Raw genomic sequence first — 24161 nt, 5'->3', positions numbered from 1 at the left:
AAATTTGGGCAGATTGAGAATGAAGTTAAACTGGCTGAACCAGAAATTCTATAATAGAGTTATGACAAAGGCTGCACGTCAGGCAAACTGATATTACCGCTTTTGTTTCAACAGATGCTGATATATTGGACTGTACGTGTGTGATGTAAGATGGAGTACTTAGAACACAAGACAACTTATTTGCTCCAGCGGAGATTTATTATGGGAAGAAAAACATGTATAAAAAGCTCATTATTGTTTTGTTTTTTTGTTACAAGTGCATGTGGTCCTCTCTAGTAGTCATATCATAATAGCTCCTTGAAAGACGTGGGTCCCCCTGGTTAAATGTCTCTAAATAAACCTAATTGGTCATAATCATATAGTTCCATCCTAAAAGTGGAAGGAAGAGGGAGGTTCCTTGAGTTTGGTCACAAAGGGATGGAGAAAGTTCTAGACCTAACTCCTTATTGGTAGGACATGTGCCACTTGTCCTTTATTGGCCATTTTTCACCTGAAGCATTTTCTCCTGGAAAGTGAAGAACAGCCAAATGAGGAACCGGACAAGGGAAAGTGTACAAAAACCAGGCCTTACTTTGAGCATGGTTTCTAGCTTTATGGCGTCCGCTGCAAACTTGCGGATTCCGTCGGACAGTTTCTCCACTGCCATGCGGTCCTCGTTGTGCTGCCAGCGGAAGTCCTTCTCCTCCAGGTGAATCTTTTTCTCGTCGCACCCTTTGGCTGCAGACATATAGTAAGGTCAGTGTGGGAAAACAGACACTCACGTTGTCAAATACGAGCGTGATTCATTATTTTCAAGATGGCCAACAAAAATCTTCATTTACGGTCATATTTACATCGACAAAATTTGAAAAACTCTTCTTGCTGGATATCCATCCATTTTTTACCGCTTATTCCCTTTGGGGTCGCTGGTGCCTATCTCAACTACAATCGGGCGGAATGCGGGGTACACCCTGGACAAGTCGCCACCTCATCGCAGGACAAACACTGACAGACGGACAACATTCACACATTAGGGCCAATTTAGTGTTGCTAATCAACCTATCCCCAGGTGCATGTCTTTGGAGGTGGGAGGAAGCTGGAGTTCCCGGAGGGAACCCACGCATTCACGGGGAGGAGATTCACTCAAACTCACCCGTGTTCAACATAAAACGACGGTCTCCTAGTTCCTATTGTTACAGGTGGAGAAGTCTGCTCCACAAAGCAAATGCCCATCAATTCCATATCTGCTACTTATCCCTTTTGGAGCATTTTAGTGTGGTGAATGTCTTTGGCGGTAGTAGGAAACCGGAGTACCCAGACTGAACAACATTATTGCCCAAAAACTTCTGTAGTTTGGACTACATGTTATTATAATGTTTCTTCACAATTGGGATACAATAGTTTTGAGTTATGTGCTTCTTAAGTTTAGGTACCATTGTAAGTGTACATTTAATCACACTTACATTCAAGCTAGTTAAGTGATGCGGCTAGCTTAGCTTGTCCTCTCTTCCTCCCTTCTCTGTGTCCGTGCTAACTCAGCTAAAACATGACGCTGAAATAATTTTATTGCTTTCAGTTCTCCTAGGGTTAGTTATAAACAAACTTGGAGTTAAAGGCCTACTGAAACGAGATTTTATTTTAACGGGGATAGCAGATCCATTCTATGTGTCATACTTGATCATTTCGCGATATTGCCATATTTTTGCTAAAAAGATTTAGTAGAGAACATCGACGATAAAGTTGGCAACTTTTGGTCGCTAATAAAAAAGCCTTGCCTCTACCAGATGTAGCTGACGATGTGCGGGGGACGTCACTGGATGTAGGGCTCCTCACATCCTCACATTGTTTACAATCATGGACACCAGCAGCTAGAGCGATTCGGACCGAGAAAGCGACAATTTCCCCATTAATTTGAGCGAGGATGAAAGTTTCGCGGATGACGATAGTGAGAGTGACGGACTAGAAAAAAAAAAAAAAATAACGTTTAAAAAAAAAAAAAGGCGAGGGCAGTGTAAGACACATTTACTAGGATAATTCTGGAAAATTCCTTATCTGCTTATTGTGTTACTAGTGTTTTAGTGAGATTATACAGTACCTGAAAGTCGGAGGGGTGTGGAGACCGCCAGTGTCTCTGAAGGAAGCCACACAGCTGCAGGAGGATGCAAGCTCCGCTCATAACTACCGTAAGAGCCGACTTATCACCACAATTTTCTCACCAAAACCTGCCGGTTGACATGTGGTCGGGAACCATGTTCGCTTGACCGCTCTGTTCCAGAGTAAAGCTTCACCTTCGGAATTTTAAACAAGGAAACACCGGCTGTGGTCGTGTTGCTAAAGGCAGCTGCAATACACCGCATCCCACCTCCATCTTTCTACTTTGACTTCTCCATTATTAATTGAACAAATTGCAAAAGATTCAGCAACACAGATGTCCAGAATACTGTGTAATTATGCAATTAAAGCAGACTACTTATAGCTTGGATCGGGCTGGAAAAAAAATGTCCGCTACAACCCAAGACGTCAATCGCACGAGTCATCATACTGCGAAGTTTTCAACTGGACATTTCGCAGGAAATTTAAAATTGCAATTTAGTGAACTAAAAAGGCTGTATTGGCATGTGTTGCAATGTTAATATTTCATCATTGATATATAAACTGTCAGTCTACGTGGTCGGTAGTAGTGGGTTTCAGTAGGCCTTTAACGTTCAGAGAATATTAGCACTATTGGCGGACTTTACACTGTCTCTATTACCTCAACATACGTAAATAATCGATATTTGACCGTTGAGTCATAACGGTCCACGTTATAATCAATCAGTTTCCCACCTCTATTGCCAACAGTTTTTGTTTTGTCATCCCATTGTTGGCCAATAAGATACAGATAAAATGTGGGTAACTTCTACATTAAACGGAACAAGCAAAGATGTCTATATTTTCCTCTTTCTGTTCAGGTTTATGTAGTGTGCACGCTGTAGGAAAGCAGGCGGGTAATTACACAATCGTACCTGTCTCCACTTTGAGCATCTCTGAAACAGTGCTGTGGTCCTGACTGAGTTCTGCTAGCAGCCCAGGCGAGATGGTGAGCAAGTCGCAGCCTGCGAGGGCTTTGACCTGTCCGGTGTTTCGGAAAGAAGCGCCCATCACCACAGTGCTGTAGCCAAACTTCTTGTAGTAGTTGTAAATCTTTGTCACACTCAGCACACCTTGTTTAACAGGAAAGAAAAATAAGGAGGGGGAATAAAGATGTTACGAAAAAGAAAATATGAAGTTTACATCAGTGGAGTACCATGTCACCATGGAACTACTGGTTCTACAAGAGCAGCCAGACCTGACTAGCAGCTGCATTCATATTAGCAGATCCTATAATCAAAATACCAACAGGAGTAACCCTAACATGCATCTGTTCAGTTAAGTGTGCACTGCCCGTTTACATTTATAAAAAGATTAACTACATTCTTTAACAATATTGGGGTTATACTTACAATCACAATGTCTTATCTTTGTTGAAATGACCACTTTGTCATATTTGGAGCTCACAAGATCTCTCCACACAAAGTGCCAGTTGAGGATTAGCCATAATGTTTTTGCTTTTCAAAGACGGCTCTAGTTATATGCAGTGCAAGGTTTAATCAATATTCCACCATGCTCAATTGAAGCACACGGCACATGATGGCTGTGAGAATACAGTTCCTTTGTACAATTTAAAAATGTGTTTATACATGTGTGAGGCATGTAAAAGGGGAACTGCACTTTTATTTGAGATTTCTGGCCATCGTTTTACAATTACTATGAGACAATCAATCAATGTTTACTTATATAGCCCTAAATCACAAGTGTCTCAAAGGGCTGCACAAACCACAACACAAACCACTACGACATCAAGAAAAAGAAAAAAAAAAAAAAGACGTGTGTTCTTGTCTCTCATAACCATTGCGAACGGTAGGCAAAATTCCCAAAAAAGTGCAGTCCCCCTGAGTGTAAAAATTTAGCATTTTATGGGTGCATTTATTATTCACTAACTAAAAATGGGTTGAAAAGAATAAAACCAGACTATTGAGACAAATAGGATTGTATAGTACTTCTATAGCAGGGGTCGGGAGCCCTTTTGGCTGAGAGAGCCATACAAGCCGAATATTTTAAAAAGTATTTCCGTGTTAGAGCCATATAATATAATTTTTTTAACACTGAATACAACTAAATGCGTGCATTTTTAAGTAAAACCAACATTTTTAGAGTAGAATAAGTCTCTTATTCTTTTTAATAACATTGTTATTCTGAAGCTAACCAACAACAAATAAAATACTTACCGTTTTTGCGACTTCTTGAACAGGTGCGGATTAAAATGCATGAGAATATTTTATATTTTGAACGTTATTTTTGACACTGTGATTACCAGTGGATCTATTCATTACTTACCGTGTTAAGCAATGTCAGCTAAGATTTATCTGAGAGCCAGGTGCAGTCATCAAAAGAGCCACATCTGGCTCTAGAGCCATAGATTCCCTTCCCCTGTTCTAAAGGATAAATACCATCAAACAAACAGTACCTGGGTCTTCATGGGCCTCATAACTTTTACGTCCTGTATTTTCCTTGTACCAGTCCAGGATGCGGCCAACGAAAGGAGAGATGAGCGTAACCTTGGCTTCGGCACAGGCGACCGCTTGCGCAAAGGAGAAGAGCAGGGTCATGTTGCAGTGAATGCCATGCTTTTCTTCAAGCTCCCTGAAAAAAACCCAAGTGACATCATCAATGCACTATTTTTGTACAAATTTGGCAAATGAGGATTCCAACATAAGCCACCACCACGGTCTTTGCCAAATCAAGTCTTTAATAAAAGTAGGTAGGTGATGCTAAACGTTCGTCCATTTCATTTGTAAGTGACATTTATTTCTGCATGTAACTAATTCAATAAAGTAAGTAAGAGGTGTGGGGGGGGGGTTTCCTTCAAGAAAACTGCTTTGGTTTTCGTCATACTTTTGGAATATGTTGAAGAGGTTCATTTAGCCTACTGACGTGTATTTATAATAAATACTTTTGGAATAGATAACAGAAACTGAGATCTGACTGTACAATCGAAGATCAGTTAACATACTGAGAGACTAGGGAAGTCACAATGTCATAAAATTAATAATTCAACTAAAATAATCATGCCATTGTTGAATGTACTTATACACATGTCAAAAATATACCTTCTCGCTGGCTATTAATAAATAATCTAAAACTACAACCTGTTTGGAACTAACAGTTGATTGTAATCGTCCAAATATGATTAGCAAAATAGAAAGCAGTCAACATTGTGGCTAAGAGAGCATACTGAGGCGACAAGTACCATAGGTAGAAAAAGTATTCAGACCCCTTTAAATATTTAACTCATCGTTTCATTGCAGCTATTTGATAAAATGGAAACATCTGTTTTATTACTCATTAATGTACACTCAGCACTCCATCTTGTCAGAAAATTTTGGGAAAATGTATTAAAAACCCTCCAATTCAGACCCTTTGGTCAATACTTTGTTGATGCACCTTTGGCAGCAATTACAGCATCAAGTCAATTTCAATACGATGCCACAAGCTTGGCACACCTAGCTTGGAGCAATTTCGCCCATTCCTCTTTGCAGCACCTCTCAGATTGAACGGGAACATTAGTTTTCATCCAGGATGAGTCTCAACATTGCGGTATTCATATTAGTCTAGTCAGGGAGGTGATCAAGAACCCGATGGTCACTCTCCCAAAACAGTACAGCATTCCTCTGTGGAGAGAGGAGAACCTTCCAGAAGGACAACCATCTTTGCAGCAAACCACCAATCAGGTAGTGTAGCGGACAGACGGAAGCCATTTTAATATGGTTAGTTTGTATGTTTAGCACCTAGCAATGCTGTGGATGCTACTGTCACAATGAAGCTGCATCCGGGTAGCAGTCAGCTTTCTAATACTTATTGCTTAATCGTTGTTGGCTCTTAAAGTCTGCTTGATTAGCATTGTTGTTGATGGGGAAAGGATCTTTGGTTCCCAGCGCGACGTCACGCCATCACATGGGGACGGCATAACTCGGTTGGTAGAGTGGCCGTGCCAGCAACTTGAGGGTTCCAGGTTCGATTCCCGCCATCCTAGTCACTGCCGTTGTGTCCGTGGGCAAGACACTTTACCCACCTGCTCCCAGTGCCACCCACACTGCTTTAAATGCAACTTAGATATTGGGCTTCACTATGTAAAAGCGCTATATAAATATAATTAACTTCACTTCAGGAGGAGTTCAAGTACCTAGGAGTCTTGTTCACGAGTGGGGGAAGAGTGGATCGTGAGATCGACAGGTGGATCGGTGCGGCGTCTTCAGTAATGCGGGCGTTGTGCCGATCCGTTGTGGTGAAGAAGGAGCTGAGCCGGAAGGCAAAGCTCTCAATTTACCGGTCGATCTACGTTCCCATCCTCACCTATGGTCATGACCGAAAGGATAAGATAACGAGTACAAGCGGCCGAAATGAGTTTCCTCCGCCGTGTGGCGGGGCTCTCCCTTAGAGATAGGGTGAGAAGCTCTGCCATCCGGGAGGAGCTCAAAGAAAAGTCGCTGCTCCTCCACATCTAGAGGAGCCAGATGAGATGGTTCGGGCATCTGGTCAGGATGCCACCCGAACGCCTCCCTAGGGAGGTGTTTAGGGCACGTCCAACCAGTAGGAGGCCACGGGGAAGACCCAGGACACGTTGGGAAGACTATCTCTCCCGGCTGGCCTGGGAACGCCTCGGGATCCCCCGGGAAGAGCTAAACGAAGTGGCTGGGGAGAGGGAAGTCTGGGCTTCCCTGCTTAAGCTGCTGCCCCCGCGACCCGACCTCGGATATGCGGAAGAAGATGGACGAATGGAACTTCACAGGCTTCCTAATTATCTTGCAAAATGGCTTGGGAATCTATATAAGATTGGTACTATTTTGATCAGAGCTACTTATTCGCAAACTTTTGAAGTAATTTGGTATCATATCTCAGATATATGACAATAGCTACAATATAACCATGAATATATCTACGTGGACCCCGACTCAAACAAGTTGAAAAACTTATTTGGGTGTTACCATTTACTGGTCAGTTGTACGGAATATGTATTGTACAATCTACTAATAAAAGTTTCAATCAATCAATCGAGGCAACTTGTTTTTCCAGTCTAATTTGACGTTAAATAGAAATGATTGTCTACTGAAGACATTTTTGTCATGAGCACATTTTATTATGGTAAACAGAAAATGTTTATAACATTGTTGCCGTTTTGTTTTACTTTGTTGTTGATATGAGATTTAATAATAATAAAAAAAATAAATAAATAAAAAAAAACATTTACCACTGGGTATTAAAGGCCAGCAAGCTACCTGCCAGAGATAGTGGTCAGGGTGCTAGCAGCTTCTCCAGTAAATGAGAATCAGTCTATGAGTTCATAGAAGTGCAATTATCAATTTTATGATAACTTTGTTAAAAAGGTCATTCAAACGGTCAATAATTCTACTGCATAAAAATCGGCAATCATCACGTCCCAATAGTGGGACAATCAGTGTTACACACGCTATACGTTTACAGATCGCCCGGCACACAGCACTGTCAAGTGCTCCAAAATTCCGCCCTCTAACCCATTTATTACATTGAAAACAGTTTGCTTGTTTGAATAAAAACAAGCATTTCTCCAAACCAAAAATATAATACCATATCAGTTTACTGTTTGAGTGCTATGCAGTTCAATTGTTATCACGCTAAAAGTCTGACAAAAAAGATCATGAAAAAACAACATTTCACTCACTTGCCAGCTTGGATTCCCTCCCATGTAGATGACAGCTTGATGAGAACTCGCTCCTTGCTTATGCCTGCTTCTTTATAGAGAGCAATGAGCCTCAAAGCCTTGGCCACCATCTCGTCTTTGTCGAAAGACAGTCTGTAACATAATTAAAAGTATGGATTAGAGCCAATTATACAGCGTTTCAGATTAAATTTGGAGAATAGGTACACTAAAAGCAGTACTTCAAAAGGAAAAAAAGGTCCGAAACTACAGAAGTGTAAATAATGAATATGGAGAAGTAGGCTCAATATAACATCTGTACAAGACTAATACATTGTAATAAGACATTTTGACGATTAAAAAAATACTTTGCGATCATCATCAATAATGGTATTATTTTACCAATAATAATTTTTTTCATGAATATTGCTGATACAACTTCTTAGTCTTATTCTATTTGACGTTCACTTGCTAAAAATGTGGCCAGGGTATAAATCATTTGGAACTGTACAATACCTTTTAGGCATGAAAAAACACCTTTGAGGAAAAAAAAAAAAGGGGGGGAAAACTGACGAAAAAAAGAGGAACATTTTTATCGGAACCAAGCACCGAAAGAACATTTTGAAAATTAAGACTACATTTCTTCAATCGAATGCATTTCTACACTATATTTTACCTTTATTCTCATCTGCCAACCTCTTTTGGCTGTGCTGCTGACTTGTACACGTCCCAGGTGATGTACCACACTGTTTTTAGTACATCATTTTCATTGAAAATGTAATGTAATATTCCATAACATGCATGCAAAGAACTAAAAAAAACCTTACTCATTTGGCAACTCCATAGCCATGCCCCCTCGGGTAATATACTCAGTGTTGTGACCTCTGTTTACATCCGTCAAGTCAAAAATATTCCTTCTCGCTGTTTACTAATAAAAGACTAAAACTACAACTGGTTTGGAACCAACAGTCGGATTGCAATCATCCAAAATATGATTAGCACTGCAGCAAAGTAGAAAGCCGTCAACGTTGTGGGTCAGAGCAAACGCAGGCGACAAGTAAACTATCAAGCTTTACAAACACTCAACCAGCAATTCAGTGCGGTGTTTAGGCAAGAGGAACAGTGAGGAGAGCTTTTAATCAAATGTGTTTGATCCTATATTTTTTTGATATCGTAGTGAGTTTACATAATTAGCTCATGGAAATTGTGCTATTGTTTAAGAGTTCCGGTCGGACGGCTTTTCACGGGACATATTTCTGGTTGTTCGTTGTTGCGCTGACTGCTCACAAGCCACAGATTTATAAATGGTTCTCAATTGCTGATAAGAAAAAGTATACCGTATTTTTTGGACTATAAGTCACAGTTTTTTTCATAGTTTGGCCGGGGGTGCGACTTATACTCAGGAGTGACTTATGTGTAAAATTATTAACACATTACCGTAAAATATCGAATAATATTATTTAGCTCATTCAGGTAAGAGACTTGACGTATAAGATTTCATCAGATTTAGCAATTAGGAGTGACAGATCGTTTGGTAAACATATAGCATGTTCTATAATAATATAATTCTGTATAATGCATATGTTCCTTGACTGCACTTAAATGTAGAGTATATTTATACTATTCATATACACACACACGTACATACATACATACATACATACATACATATATATATATATATATATATAATTTATTATTATTATTGTCTATTGTGAGCAAACTGTGGTGCTGAATTTCCCCCAGGGATCAATAAAGTACTTTCTATTCTATAAGTTATAGTTATTTGAATGACTCGTACCATAATGTTACGTTAACATACCAGGCACTTTCTCAGGTTGTTATTTATGCGTCATATAACGTACACTTATTCAGCCTGTTGTTCACTATTCTTTATTTATTTTAAATTGCCTTTCAAATGTCTATTCTTGGTGTTGGGTTTTATCAAATACATTTACCCAAAAATGAGACTTATATATATTTTTTTCCTTCTTTATTATGCATTTTCGGCCGGTGCGACATACTACGGACCGACTTATACTCCGAAAAATATGGTACATTGCATTAAAACAATTAGCTCCATCTTCTGAGACTCCTTAAAACCACTGTCCTGACATTCTACAATACTTAAAAAAAAAAAGTAAAAAAAAAAATGGAAGTGATAGTTCGACATGAAAATGATTGTTTAAAACACGGATTTTCACTGACATAAAAATGAATGTTTAGAACACGGATTTTCGCTGACATTTCACTTGCCTGAAGTTTAAGAAAAGTAAGACAAGTATAAGACATGTCATTTAATGATGACAATGATTTCACAGGTAAATTATGCAAAGCCACTTGTGGTTACGACTGAATAGAATATGCCAAGTATGATAACTGCCACATGCCACAATACACAGTCAACACAGTCACAAGTGCATTTTCGTCCATGACAGACACATGACGTCATTGTCTGAATGTTATCGCTCTTGCTGCCAGCTATACAGTGCAGCTACAACAGTATGGATTACCATTTACCACAATGCCTTTTTCAAGCATGTCATTGTTCATATTAGACACATTAGCAAAGGCCTACTGAAACCCACTACTACCGACCACGCAGTCTGATAGATTATATATCAATGATGAAATAACATTGCAACACATGACAATACGGCCGGTTTAGTTTACTAAATTCCAATTTTAAATTCCCCGCGGAGTTTCTTGTTGAAAACGTGGCGGAATGATCACACGTATGATGACGCATGCGCGTGACGTCTCGAGTTGGAGGGGACATATTAGCGCAGCACCACTTGCGGCTAAAAATCGTCTCTTTTCATCGCGCAATCACACAGTATTCTGGACATCTGTGTTGCTGAATCTTTTGCAATTTGTTCAAGTAATAAAGGAGAAGTAAAAGTAGAAAGATGGACGTGAGAAGCTTTAGCCTTTAGCCACACAAACACACGGTGTTTCCTTGTTTAAAATTCCCGGAGGTGAAGCTTTACTATGGATCAGAGCGGTCAAGCGAACATGGATCCTGACCACTTGTCAACCGGCAGGTTTCGGTGGGAAAATTGTGGTAAAAAGTCTCCTCTTACCGGAGATCGGCAGAGCTTGCGCCGTACATGCAGCTGCCGTGACTTCCCTCAGACATTGGCGTCAACACACCCCTCCGACTAATCAGGTACTATTTAACCCACTAAAACACTAGCAACACAATAGAAAGATAAGGGATTTCCCAGAATTATCCTCGTAAATGTGTCTATAAACATCTGAATCACTCACAATGCAATCGCCTTTTTTTTTATTTTTAACTATTTTTTTTTCTTCTAGTCCTTCGCTATCAATATCCTCAGCCATGAATCTTTCATCCTCGCTGAAATTAATGGGGAAATTGTCGTTTTCTCGGTCCGAATAGCTCTTTTTGTTGGAGGCTCCCATTATAAACAATGTGGGGATGTGAGGAGCCCTCACACGGGTGACGTCATCGTCTGCTACTTCCGGTAAAGGCAAGGCTTTTTTATTAGCGACCAAAAGTTGCGAACTTTATCGTCGATGTTCTCTACTAAATCCTTTCAGCAAAAATATGGCAATATCGCAAAATGATCAAGTATGACACATAGAATGGAACTGCTAGCCCCGTTTAAATAAGAAAATCTCATTTCAGTAGGCCTTTAGCAATCAATGAACCCTCACTAGTCACGACTATTCACCTACCTGGCATCCACCTCGGTTGACACTCTGCCTGGAACCTTTTTGAGGATCTCAAGGCCAAAACTCACAAACAACTTGTCCATGGTGTTTGCCATCTGCTCGTCTTCAGTTCTGAGCAGAAAAGAAGCACATTTCAAGTGAGACCAAAGGCAATTTCAGATGAAGGTCTACATTTAATAAGAAGTTTGTATCGGCCTTAGCTTGTTTAATGTTTACAGCTGAAAATATGTTTTGAGAATACTCAGTGACGTTTAACTTAGGAAGGAATACCTTTATAGGGGCCTTATGATAACCGTGATTGACAAGTAAAAAAAAAAAAAAAAAAATCAAAAAAAAAAAATCACATGTTTGAGTGCTAAATGATGACACTTTCCTCTGACGAAACACTTTTCACAAGGTATTGTTCTCTTGGGTAAGTCAGTCAAAAATGTTGCAACATTCCAGCTAATGAGTGCCTTTGCTTATTTTCGTTTCAAGTTCAAGTGTGCCATCTAGAGGTTGAGATATTGAGGAACACTTGAATTGTATTCAAGTTTTGACTTCTTACCCGCCCTTGGCGATGCCGTATTTGATTGCCTGATCCAAAAGGGTCTGGTAGGCTGGCATCTTGGCAGCAGCCAGAATCAAAGATGGGTTGGTGGTGGCATCCTGAGGCTTGTACTCATCGATGGCTGCAAGACAGTCAATAAGAACAACATTAAATTGTTGTCATGGTGAGAATTTGTCAAGTCATTTAGAATTAATCAACTTGTTGAAAGTGATTATTCATGATTGTTATTTTTTAAGCATGTGGGGCAAAACTGAGGCAGCTCATAAAGACACTCAACAGTTTCCTGACAGCCCACCCTTTGAAGGAAGAAAGAGTAATTGCCCCAATTTCTTGTAAACCTGATGCCAAAGTAGAAATCTACAAAAAGGAGTCAAAACATTTAATTGAAACCAACTCCGTATGTATTGTATAAAGTGTTTCCCACTGATTGTAATGGCTAGAAAAGAGGCCGGGGCAGTGTCAATGTGATACAATTTGCATAAAATTAAAAAGGTGACAAAATATACACATGTTCAAAAACAAATCTGTTGTTGGTAACATGCATAAATGTTTTCTCATATATTTTTCAATGCTGCTAATTTTAATACTACAATTTAAATTAGTTCACTACTTTGGGCACCACTGATTTATTGACATAGTATTCTATTCTGCCCTCCCTAAAAGTTGGAATTTAGTTTGCCAAATATGTAAACGGTCTTTTAACTTGAGGGTTCCAGGTTTGATCCCCATTTCCTTGTCATTGCAGTTGTGTCCTTGGACAAGATACTTTACCCACCTGCTCAAAATGCAACTTAGATAACAGGTTTCACTATGTAAAGTGCTTTGAGTCACTAGAGAAAAGTGCTACATAAATATAATTCATTACCATCCATCTATTTTCTACCACTTGTCACTAGGGCCAATTTAGTGTTGCCAATTAACCTATCCCCAGGTTCATGTTTTTGGAGGTAGGAGGAAGCCGGAGTACCCGGATGGAACCCATGCAGTCACAGGAAGAACATGCAAACTCCACACAGAAAGATCCCGAACCCGGGATTGAACTCAGGACCTTTGTATTGTGATGCACATGCACTACCCCTGTGCACTTCACTAAATTAAACATTTAACACCTTAAGGTTGTTAATTGATAGTCTCCACAATAAAATTACAGTAAAACACAATGGAAAGTACATCAATATACATTTTAAATGCACATACCGGTAAGAATGATGTTCAATCAACAATACAGTTTATAATAAAAAAAAAAAAAAGCAATACATTCATACAGGATGAAGGTTGGGCTCTAACGCTGCTTGCTTAATGCAAATGTACAATGGCCCAGTTCCTTGACAGGCTAACGGGAATTAGCAGAGCAAACTTGTGCAAATGAGCCATTGACTGAACAAAATTTCAAGTGTGTTTCTACCTACAGACACAGTATCAGAACCAAAATGATAAATACTTTAATATTCACCAAATTCTGTGGAAACGAGTACTGATCACTAACTTTGTACTCAATGAGGCTCCCGCAGCTTGCGTGCTGACGGACTACAGACCCGTGTTACTCAAACCTCAAACTTCTAATTTAAAAAAAAAACAATTGACATAGTAAATGTTTTATGGAACATAATATCAGGAGATGGAAGCACATACCAGCTGGAAGGTGAAGTGTTATTTATGGGTCGCAAATGAAAAAAATAATCCAAAAAACGTACATACTTATGGGAGCTTTCCACAAGTACATTTATATATGGAAACGCTATATGATGCCTAATGAGTCTCTCGGCTTTTTTATACGCTTTCAGTCCAGAGCATTAATTTGATTTAAAAGCATCCCTGCTGTTAGATGGCGTAATGAATACCAAGGTGAACCATGTAAGAGCCACACATTCAGTCTTACTCACTGACATTATTAAGTCACAGTAGAAAATCTAAATAAAAAGTCGGTGACTTCTTTTGTTGGTGGTGCTTGGGCATATTCCATTACCCACGGCTCGGCTTCCTGTGCACACCAAAAACTGCTCTGGGTGCAAAAAAAAACGGCCACGTCTCCTTGTTGACCAGCTGTCCCTCTTTGCTAACTTGGCTCATTGTACATGTTGAATCTAAAGAGATTGGGGATTGACAATCGGAAAAGACTAAAAATGGTTGTGAAGTCCTAGCCATTGAAAGAAATTGTTTTAATTACTACATTTCATAAAATCACTGTAGTTGTTTGTAGTACTCTTGCATTGCTTTTCAAATAATATTTTATTCTAAAAGTTTTTTGTTACATGTTAAATGGGAGGACGAGCATAGATTAAATGTATTTAAAACCATTTCAACGGGTTGCACTGATTTGAGAGAGTATTTTGAGTTATAAGATCAGTCATGAAACCAATTACGATCCTAAAATGAGGCATAACTGTTATTGCATCTGAGAATTACAGGAACCTCTAGAAATGTAATTCTGCTATATTATTTCAATCCATGAGGATGTAGTTTTGTTTAAAGAAATAAAATAAGGAAATGATCAGTTCACATTAAAATAAAAGCACAGAGGCTTAACATCGGTTCAAATCAAACCTGCATGCAGTGGTATTCTACAACAATGAATTTGACTAAACAGCTTTTTTTTTTTTTTTAAATGCTGGCTTAGCCTCTCTCAATAGACATACAAGAGAGACATGCCACGCTGTTGTGCGACAGCTGCAGTTTGTGGCAGCTGAAGCTGAGCGAGTCAGTGCTGCCAAATCTCCAGAGAACAAATCTTTCTTTTAACCAGTTGCAATGTCCCAAATGTTTGGTATAGGGCTGGGCCATGGTCTTTTTTTAATATCTGATAATATCATGATATTTTTAGGCCATATCGCGATACACATATATATATATATACATATATATATATATATATATATTTTGCCTTAGCCTTGAATTAACACTTGATGCATATAATCACAGCAGAATGATGATTCTATGTGTCTACATTAAAACATTCTACTTCATACTGCATTAATATATGCTACTTTTAAATTTCATGCAGAGAGGGAAATTACAATTAAATAAATTGACCAAAAATGTATTTATTAAACAGTGGCTCAAACATTCATGCCATTTCAAAACAGAACGTGCAAGATTGTCAGAGACATTTTAAAACAAGCTATTAGTGCACTTTTGTGTGCGATGTCACTAAGATGACATGTCAAAACAACACTAAATTAAAGTGCACTTTTTGTACAGAACGTAACTACAACAGTTTAAAAAAAATAAAGTGCACTTTTGTGCATGATGTCACACAAGATATTTCAATAACTGTCAAATAAAAATGAGCTGCATAGTAGGAAATCAAATAGTGTTCATCCTTTGCTATGTGGTAGGTTACTGTGGACATTATCTCCTTTTGTTGTTGACTATTTCTTTCATACGGTGCTGATCTGGAAATATTTGCCTCGGCATTTGATGGTGTGGGCATGTGGCACCGAATGGAGATGTTGACATCTGGAGTATGCACTCTTCATTCTCTAGCAGGTGACTTTTCAAATTATGCTACATATTAGCGGTAATGCTATTTTTTGTAGCAATGCTTTCCCCCCACACTTTAATTATGGTTGTCTGACATATTCCCACTTGCAGTCAAACCACCGTCAGCTGTTTTTATTGGGAATCAATTCGTCCCTCATTTCTTACCAGATTCGCACCTTCTTTCTCTTGTATTACCGCTAGCATCACACCTAACGTTACCCATGCTGCCACCTCTCTGCTCCGTGTGGGTGTATACGTATGTGACATATGTAAGAAGGTGCGCTTGCTGTCTGTCAAAAGGACAGACAAGAAAGAGTGGAAGAGCCTGTAGTGTAATGCCCGCAGCTAAAAGCAACTGCGTGAGAACATATACTCGAATATCACGATGTATTCATTTTCTATATCGCACAGAGACCAACCCGTGATATATCGAGTATATTGATATATCGCCCAGCCCTAGTTTAGTGCAATACTATATGTGGCCCTCATCACCCGCTGGCAAGTCTCAATGCAGAGCCGATTTTACATTTGTGTTACGCTACGCCATATGCAATTTCATCAATGTACAGAAGGTAAATAAGAAGGTACAAGTGCTGAAAAAAGAAAAACCTAACAAATGTTTGAACGTTACATCTTGTTTGCGTTAAAATAAGAGTGAAAGAAAAAAACTTAAGTTTAAAAATACAAATTCACTTGCTTCTTTGGGCGTTTATGTCATAAGCAAGACATAGCCAGTAGCCGCCTGAAAGTGCTTTTAGACTACTGGCTGAGAATCCAAAAAAACCAGAAAAAGGTGCTTGATTCATTACAAGTTGCTTTTTTGAAAAACAGGATCCAGAGGCATCTGAACAAGGGAAGGGACAATGAGTATCTGCCAATTTTCATGAGTTAAGTATGATTGTCCATTGCCAAATAAGGTCTTAATACCGATCCCGTCTGACACCATTTACAGCAGGTAATTATGCCTTTCCATACATGGTGTGGCGTCGCTCACCTAAATTAATAAATACTACATGTCCATGTTTACCCTAGAGAAAAATCAGATTTCCAAAACTATGATATGGGCCACTTTGGCCTGCAGTGTAAACGTAGTCATAATAAAACATCACTTACTGTAAAATGTCTGCTGTTTTTAGGATGCAGTGCTGGAAGGGAGCCAAGAGTCTTTTTGTGTTGTTCCGCCAGTATTAGGGCCTAAATGGCTGTCGAATTGTACTAACTTGTTGTATTACCTCTTAAGCCATCTACTTTTCAGGTGAGAGGCATTATTAATGATCTACAAATTGCAAGGGAGCAGGGAAACAGTAGACCACTTGATGTAAACATAGGGACACACTGTAGTGATCGCGTCACCGCTGTAAATAGTTTGTCTGTGCTAAAAACAATATCACTAAAACTTGGTTGATATTCAAGTCACACAATTTAAATGGACTATTGTTGGCGGTTTATGAATGGTTATTTATTGGATTGTATAGGCGGAGTATTATTTGTAAAGCTATGTTATCTATTTTACATAGAAATAATATTTTTCCATTTTATTTATGTTACGTAATACTGTTCTAATTAAACAGTTTCTTTTCTGTGCTGTTAATACCCAGCTTGACTAACTGGTTTAATAAAAGTGCCACTGACTTTACAACACAGTTGTCATTCACTTTAATTTCAGTGAATCTCGCTCAAAAACATCGTTTTTTATACTTTCACCGGAAAATATATTGAGATTTATATCGAATATCTAGTTTAAGTAAAAATATATCAGGATATACTTTTTCATCCATATCGCCCAGCCCTACCATGACTGTGGTTTCAAAGATAATGTACATGTCATTGTACATCTGGTACAGTAAGTCAAAATAAACATAATAGGAGATGTAATCATTCTTGCCAACACTCCCGATTTTCCCAGGGGACTCCCGGATTTCAGTGCCCCTCCCGAAAATCTCCCTGGGCAACCATTCTCCCGATTTCCACCCAGAAAACAATATTGGGGGTGTGCCTTAAAGGCACTGCCTTTAGTGTCCTCTCTCACCTGAAAAGGAGACTATTATATATGTCTCCGTTATCCATAGGATTATTTATAACCCGTTAAGTAGGCAGGCAAGGAGCTATTTCGCAGCGTGTGTTTATTCCAGCCGGCACGTTAATACACTGACACACAACATCCGGATTCCCATCATGCATTGCTTCAAAACTACGGCAAGTAGTAATGTCCAAAAACATAACAGAGACAAAGCAGAAGAACGAAGAAGAGACATGGTGATGACGAGTATGAAGTACGCTTGTAGGTTCCAAAGTGATTGGAAAAAAATAATTTCAGTTCATCTAGGACAGCTCGAAGAGGAAGGGGTATGCTCCCTGCAAATTTTGTAGATCAGATCTATGTAACCAGTGGTCTTTTCCTCTGCGTTGTGTGGATTTTATGGAACACGACCGACACAGTTGCTGCTCAGATGCATTTTACTGACAATACACAGAATACAACTGTCGTCAATAAGTTTTTGCCATCGTCGAGCCCCTCTCCCGTTATTGTAGACAAAAGGGCGGAGTTACGTACAACAGTGGAATAAAAACATACCTGATAATACACAGAATAAAACTGTCAACTTTTTGCCATCGTCGAACCCCTACACAAATATATTAATGAACAAGAAAATGAATTTAAGTGCTTAACAGGACATTTTCTGTCATTGCATAGACGTCTTCATCTCCCGTTATCGTAGACAAAAAGGAAGTTGGAAGGCGAGTCCAAAGCATATAAAAAGACCGGTGTCACAGAACTTATTGCAGTAGGAAGGGCAACGAGACAATGGTTCAACATTGATAAAACATCAAACAATATTCAGGTATTTACATGTAACTTACATATTTTGAATAATTATAACAACATTATTTACAAAACATAAATGACCCTGTTACATATACTCATTCATGAACAGATTATTTATATATAAATACCCCTCCATCTCCCAAATTCAGGTCTCATGGTTGGCAAGAATGAGTGTAATACTGCACTAAGTTGAAGATTGAAGCTTTTTTCAGGCTTCCGATTGGACACAATGTGCATGACATATGAGTTTGTGTGTAGACAGTTTTGAAACTACAATTGTGTGGATGGAGATAGGGCTGGGCGATATATCGATTTACACGATATATCGCCGGTTGGTCTCTTTGCGATATAGAAAATGACTGTTTCGTGATATTCGAGTATAAGTTCTCACGCAGTTGCTTTTAACTGCGGGCATAACATGACAGGCTCTCCTCGCTCTTTCCTGTCTCTTCTTCTCACAGATAAACGCACTCTCTTACATACGTCGCGTCATACACGTATACGCCCTTGCCCAGCAGAGAGGTCGCAGCATGGGTAACGTTAGCTGTGATGCTAGCAGAGCCGTGCGAGTGGTAATACGAGAGAGAGCAGGTGCGAATGAAGGAAGAATTAATTCCCAAGAAAAATAGCAGGAGGTCCATCGTCTGGCAGTGGTTTGGCTTCAAGTGGGAATACTTTGAACAGACAACCGTAATTTGTCAAGTGTGGGCCAAAAGCGTTGCTATAAAAAGTAGAATCACAGCTAAAATGTAGCATCATTTGAAAAGTCACCTGTTAGAGAATGAAAATAATTTCATGGCGTTCGTCGTAACCTACCACATAGTGAAGGACGAATACTGTTTGATTTCCTAATATGCAGCTCATTTATATTTGACAATTAAAATGTCTGACAATCCTGCACTTCCTGTTTTGGAAATGACATGAACGTTTGTGCCACTGCTTAGGAACTGTTTAATAAATACAGGTTTGGTCAACTGACTTAATTGTGATTTCTTTCTCTGCACGAAAGTTTAAAAGAAGCATATATTAATGCAGTATGAACAAGAATGTTTTAATGTAGACAGAATTATCATACTGCTGTGATTATATGCATCAAGTGTTCATTCTTACAACAAATTACACACCTGCGAATCAGATGGGAAATTAGAGGGACCACACCCCCTCCGACTTTCAGGTATGACATCATAATCTCACTAAAGCACTAGCAACACAATAAGCAGAAAGGGGATTTTCCCGAATTATCCTAATAAATGTGTCTAATAACATCTGAATCGCTCCCACTGCAGTCGCACTTTTTTTCTTATTCTAGTGATTCACTCTAACTTTCCTCATCCACGAATCTTTCATCCTCACTCAAATTAATGGGGAAATCGTCGCTTTCTCAGTCCGAATCGCTCTTGCTGCTGGAGGCTATGATTATAAACAATGTGAGGATGTGAGAAGCCCTACAACCCGTGACGTCACGCGCACATCGTCTGATACTTCCGGTACAGGCAAGGCTTTTTTATTAGCGACCAAAAGTTGCGAACTGTTCTCTACTAAATCCTTTCAGCAAAAATATGGCAATATCGCGAAATGATCAAGTATGACACATAGACTGGACTTGCTATCTCCGTTTAAATAAGGAAATCTCATTTCAGTAGGCCTTTAAGAACCACTGGTGCAGTGTACAAGGACCTTTACTGTTCTTAATATACGTAAATGACATGCCATCAGCATGCGACTGTGAATTGTTCCTGTTTGCGGATGACTCGGCCCTGCTGGTATCCGGCAAGGACAAGTCACAGGTGGAACAAATCCTCAGTGCTGAACTCCTTAATATTTGCACCAGGCTCGCTGACAACAAGCTATCCAAACACTTAGGTAAAACGGAATCCATCCTATTTGGGTCCCATATCAACCTTAAGAAAGTCAGTGACTTCAAAAAGTGGGTGACATTGTTATCACCAGGAAAGATGAGATCACCTATCCAGGTTCTATTCTAGAGGCTAATCTTTCCTGTGATAAAATGCCAACCAAGGTAATCAAAAAGGTCAACCAAAGAACGAAATTCCTCTACAGAATCTCCTCTGGTCAACAAAAGCACCTTGAAAGTTCTAGCGGGAACTCTCATTAAACGCCTTTTCGATTACGCTTGCAGCTCCTGGTACCCCAGCACCTCCAAAACCCTCAAATCTAGACTCCAAACATCCCAGAATAAGCTAGTCCGGTTACTTTTAGACCTCCACCCCAGATCACACCTCACTCCAACCCACTTCTCCAAAGTGGGCTGGCTCAGGGTGGAGGACAGAGTAAAACAACTTGCACTGAGCCTAGTCTATAAAATCCGCTACACCTCCCTGATACAAAAGTACATGTCAAACTACTTCCTTAACGTAAATGACCGCCATAACCACAACACCAGGGGGAGCTCCACAAACCACGTTAAACCCAGATTCCGATCTAACAAAAAGTCTTAATTAATTCTCTTTCTATGCCACATCAATGTGGAATGCACTCCCAACAGGTGTAAAAGTAAGTGCATCTCTATTAGGAGATGCGCGGATAGGCAATTATATCATCCGCATCACCAAAGTCGTCATCCACCCGCACCAATATTTTATCGGGACCGTACCCGCCCGCCAAAATACATCAGAGGTTATCCGCCTTTACCAATCACAGTGCTATTTAAACCTGTTTCACAGAGTAATGATGACAATTGGAGCCGCTAACGTTCCCGAGACTATCTAATATCGTTCATCCTGATTACAAGAATATGGGCGTGCTGTGAGGTCATTTCCTTAGACACCTTCAACATGTACGAACCGATTGTTGGTCCGGCAACATGTGTGCAGTTTCCGCAATTACACGTTCAAGATTGAAAGGCATACTGGGTGATACAGAGTACACTGATGGTTGTGATATAAACAACTTTAACACTTACTAATATGCGCCACGCTGTGAAGCCACACCCAACAAGATTGACAAACATTTCGGGGGGGTGGCGGGGTTTTCTGCTAGCGGGGTGAATACAAAGGATTCTGGGTATTTGTTGTATTGCGTTTATGTTGTGTTACTGTGAGGATGTTCTCCCGAAATGTGTTTGTCGTTCTTAATTGGTGTGGCTTCACAGTGTGCCGCATATTACTAAGAGTGTTAAAATTGTTTATATCACAACCATTAGTGTACTCTGTGTCACCCAGTATGCCTTGCAGTCGTGTACGTGTTGCTGCGGAAGCCACACACAACATGATGCTGGACTGACAAGCAGATCGTACATGTTGTAGTAGGCGTCAAAGTCAATGATTTCATAGCATGCCCTAATACTTATCTGGGTGACTACAGACAGTCATTCAGGATAATAATAGCGTCACTTATTGTCTTCTTCACTTTATGACACGGGTCTTAAATAGCACTTTGAATGGCAAAGGATATCGATCCCAGATCCATGTATAACAAATATTTCCGGATGGTTCAACCGCTACCCGCCCGGATCTAATTAAAATCTATTTTTTGTCATGTCAACCGCCCGACCCGCAGTTTATCCGCGGATGAGACTGCAAACCGCGCATCTCTAATCTCCATATTCTTTCAAAACCACTCTAAAACACCTCCAGGCCACTTCAACCCTTTACTAATACCCTCCTCCATTCACATCCCATCTCCCCGGATTATAAATAACCTAATGTAAATAATTAAATGTACTACTAATGTATTTACTTGCTCTTATGCTATCTGAACTCACTATGTTCTCTGCTGGCTGTACATATCCTACTAAGTAAGAACAACACTGTTTCAATGTCAAATTTCTCTGTTGATGCAATTGTTGACTGAAATACTGATATCAACCAAAGCTCCTCATCCCACCCCCCGGATTGTAAATAATTCAATGTATATATTATGATGATTAACCTGTGTGATGACTGTATTATGCTGATAGTATATATTTGTACCATGAATTGATTAACGTGGACGTTGAAAAACCTATTCGGGTGTTATAATTTAGTGGTCAATTGTACGGGATATGAGGGGTTAGTGCGCCTGCCTCACAATACGAAGGTCCTGCAGTCCTGGGTTCAATCCCAGGCTCGGGATCTTTCTGTGTGGAGTTTGCATATCCTCCCCGTGAATGAGTGGGTTCCCTCCGGGTACTCGGGCTTCCTCCCACCTCCAAAGACATGCAGCTGGGGATAGGTTGATTGGCAACACTAAATTGGCCCTAGTGTGTGAAAACGAGTGTGAATGTTGTCTGTCTATGATGAGGTGGCGACTTGTCCAGGGTGTACACCGCCTTCCGCTCGATTGTAGCTGAGATAGGCGCCAGCGCCCCCCACGACCCCAAAAGGGAATAAGCGGTAGAAAACGGATGGATGTACTGAACTGTGCAATCTACTAATCAAGCGACAGTTTTGAAACTACACTTGTGTGGAAGGAGTTATTTTAACCTCAAATTATGTGTTTTTGGAACTCTCTCTTCGTGTGGACAAGGCCTTAGCCAGCCCAAAGCCATATTTGTCTGCAAATTAGAAAAACTGTCATGTCATCCTGAATTGCAAGCAGACTAAATGACTCCATGCATTGCCTCACCGGGCATTAGTGGTGCAAACTAATACACGCAAGAGAAGCAAACCAGGAAGTAAAAACCATTTCCCTTCTTTAACAGTTTACAAACATTAAGTATCATGTCGACAAATGTTTTGCAAAAATAATACAGTGTAGATACTTTTAAAACGTACACACTAATAAAAAACAATATCATTGGTTATTATAGAAAGAGTTCGAACACGCAGCTAACACTTACCCAGTTAAATAACTTAATCGGATTACACTTTTTGTGCAGACTCAAGTACACAACTCAAACAAAATAGTTACAAACATTAAAAAAAAAAGTGAGTTTTGTTGCTTCACGGGCCTGGCGATCATCGATGCTAGCACGCCGAGCTAGCTGATTGTGGCTAATCATTAACTACCTGCTGGCTTCATCCAGCGAGCTAGCCGGCTAGCATTGGAGAGAATTACCGTTGAAGTCTCCCGTGTCCGCCACCACCACGGTGTACTTCTTCAGCTGGTTGAGCGCCGTCTCCATCTTGCGCCGCTTGTCCGGGGATATATTAAGCATGATGAAGCACACAGCGAGCCCCTTTTATAGAAACACACACACACAGACACGCGCACACAGAACACGTGAGCGCGCGCGGAATGCACGAGGTTCGAGAGTGCGCGCGCAACACCCGGAAGTAGCAAACAAGAGCGCGCGAGGGCGGAACGTTGACAAACAAGGTTACAGGAATTTGCGTGGTGAGGAAATTAAGTTCTAAAAAATATTATAATATAGTTGACTAACATAGTGAGAATTTAAAGGCCTAGTGAAATGAGATGTTCTTATTTTCTTATATGTGTCATACTTGATCATTTGGCGATATTGCCATATTTTTGCTGAAAGGATTTAGTAGAAAAAAGCCTTGCCTGTACCGGAAGTAGCAGACGATGTGCGCGTGACGTCACGGGTTGTAGCGCTCCTCACATCCTCACATTGTTTACAAACATGGCCACCAGCAGCTAGAGCGATTCGGACTGAGAAAGCGAGTATTTCCCCATTAATTTCAGCGAGGATGAAATATTTGTGGATGAGGATAGTGAGAGTGAAGGACTAGAAAAAAAAACAAAAAAGACGAGGGCAGTGGGAGCGATTCAGATGTTTTTAGACACATTTACTTGGATAATACTGGAGAATCCCTTATCTGCTTATTGTGTTAGTAGTGTTTTAGGGGCGGCATGGCGTAGTGGGTAGAGCGGCCGGCCAGGAAACCTGAGGGTTGCAGGATCGCTTCCCACCTATTGACATCCAAAAAATCGCTGCTGCCGTTGTGTCCTTGGGCAGGACACTTTACCCT

At 40.0% G+C, this 24161-nt stretch overlaps 1 protein-coding gene across 1 annotated transcript; it reads right to left on the bottom strand.

The window, feature by feature from the left end:
* Positions 1-176: 176 nt before the first annotated feature.
* Positions 177-23475, bottom strand: taldo1 (transaldolase 1). The gene is made up of 8 exons (XM_061887449.1): positions 23287-23475; positions 11979-12102; positions 11435-11542; positions 7757-7888; positions 4526-4701; positions 2985-3182; positions 572-717; positions 177-505 (listed from the first exon to the last, which is right to left on the bottom strand). The coding sequence occupies exons 1-8, from the start codon at positions 23384-23386 to the stop codon at positions 473-475; spliced, it is 1017 nt and encodes a 338-aa protein (XP_061743433.1). The 5' UTR covers positions 23387-23475; the 3' UTR covers positions 177-472.
* Positions 23476-24161: the final 686 nt, after the last annotated feature.

The sequence above is a fragment of the Nerophis ophidion genome, linkage group LG25 (assembly GCF_033978795.1).
Source record: "Nerophis ophidion isolate RoL-2023_Sa linkage group LG25, RoL_Noph_v1.0, whole genome shotgun sequence".
NCBI lineage: Eukaryota > Metazoa > Chordata > Actinopteri > Syngnathiformes > Syngnathidae > Nerophis > Nerophis ophidion.
The sequence above is the reverse complement of the archived record's forward strand: the minus strand, read 5'-3'. Positions and strand labels throughout refer to the sequence as shown.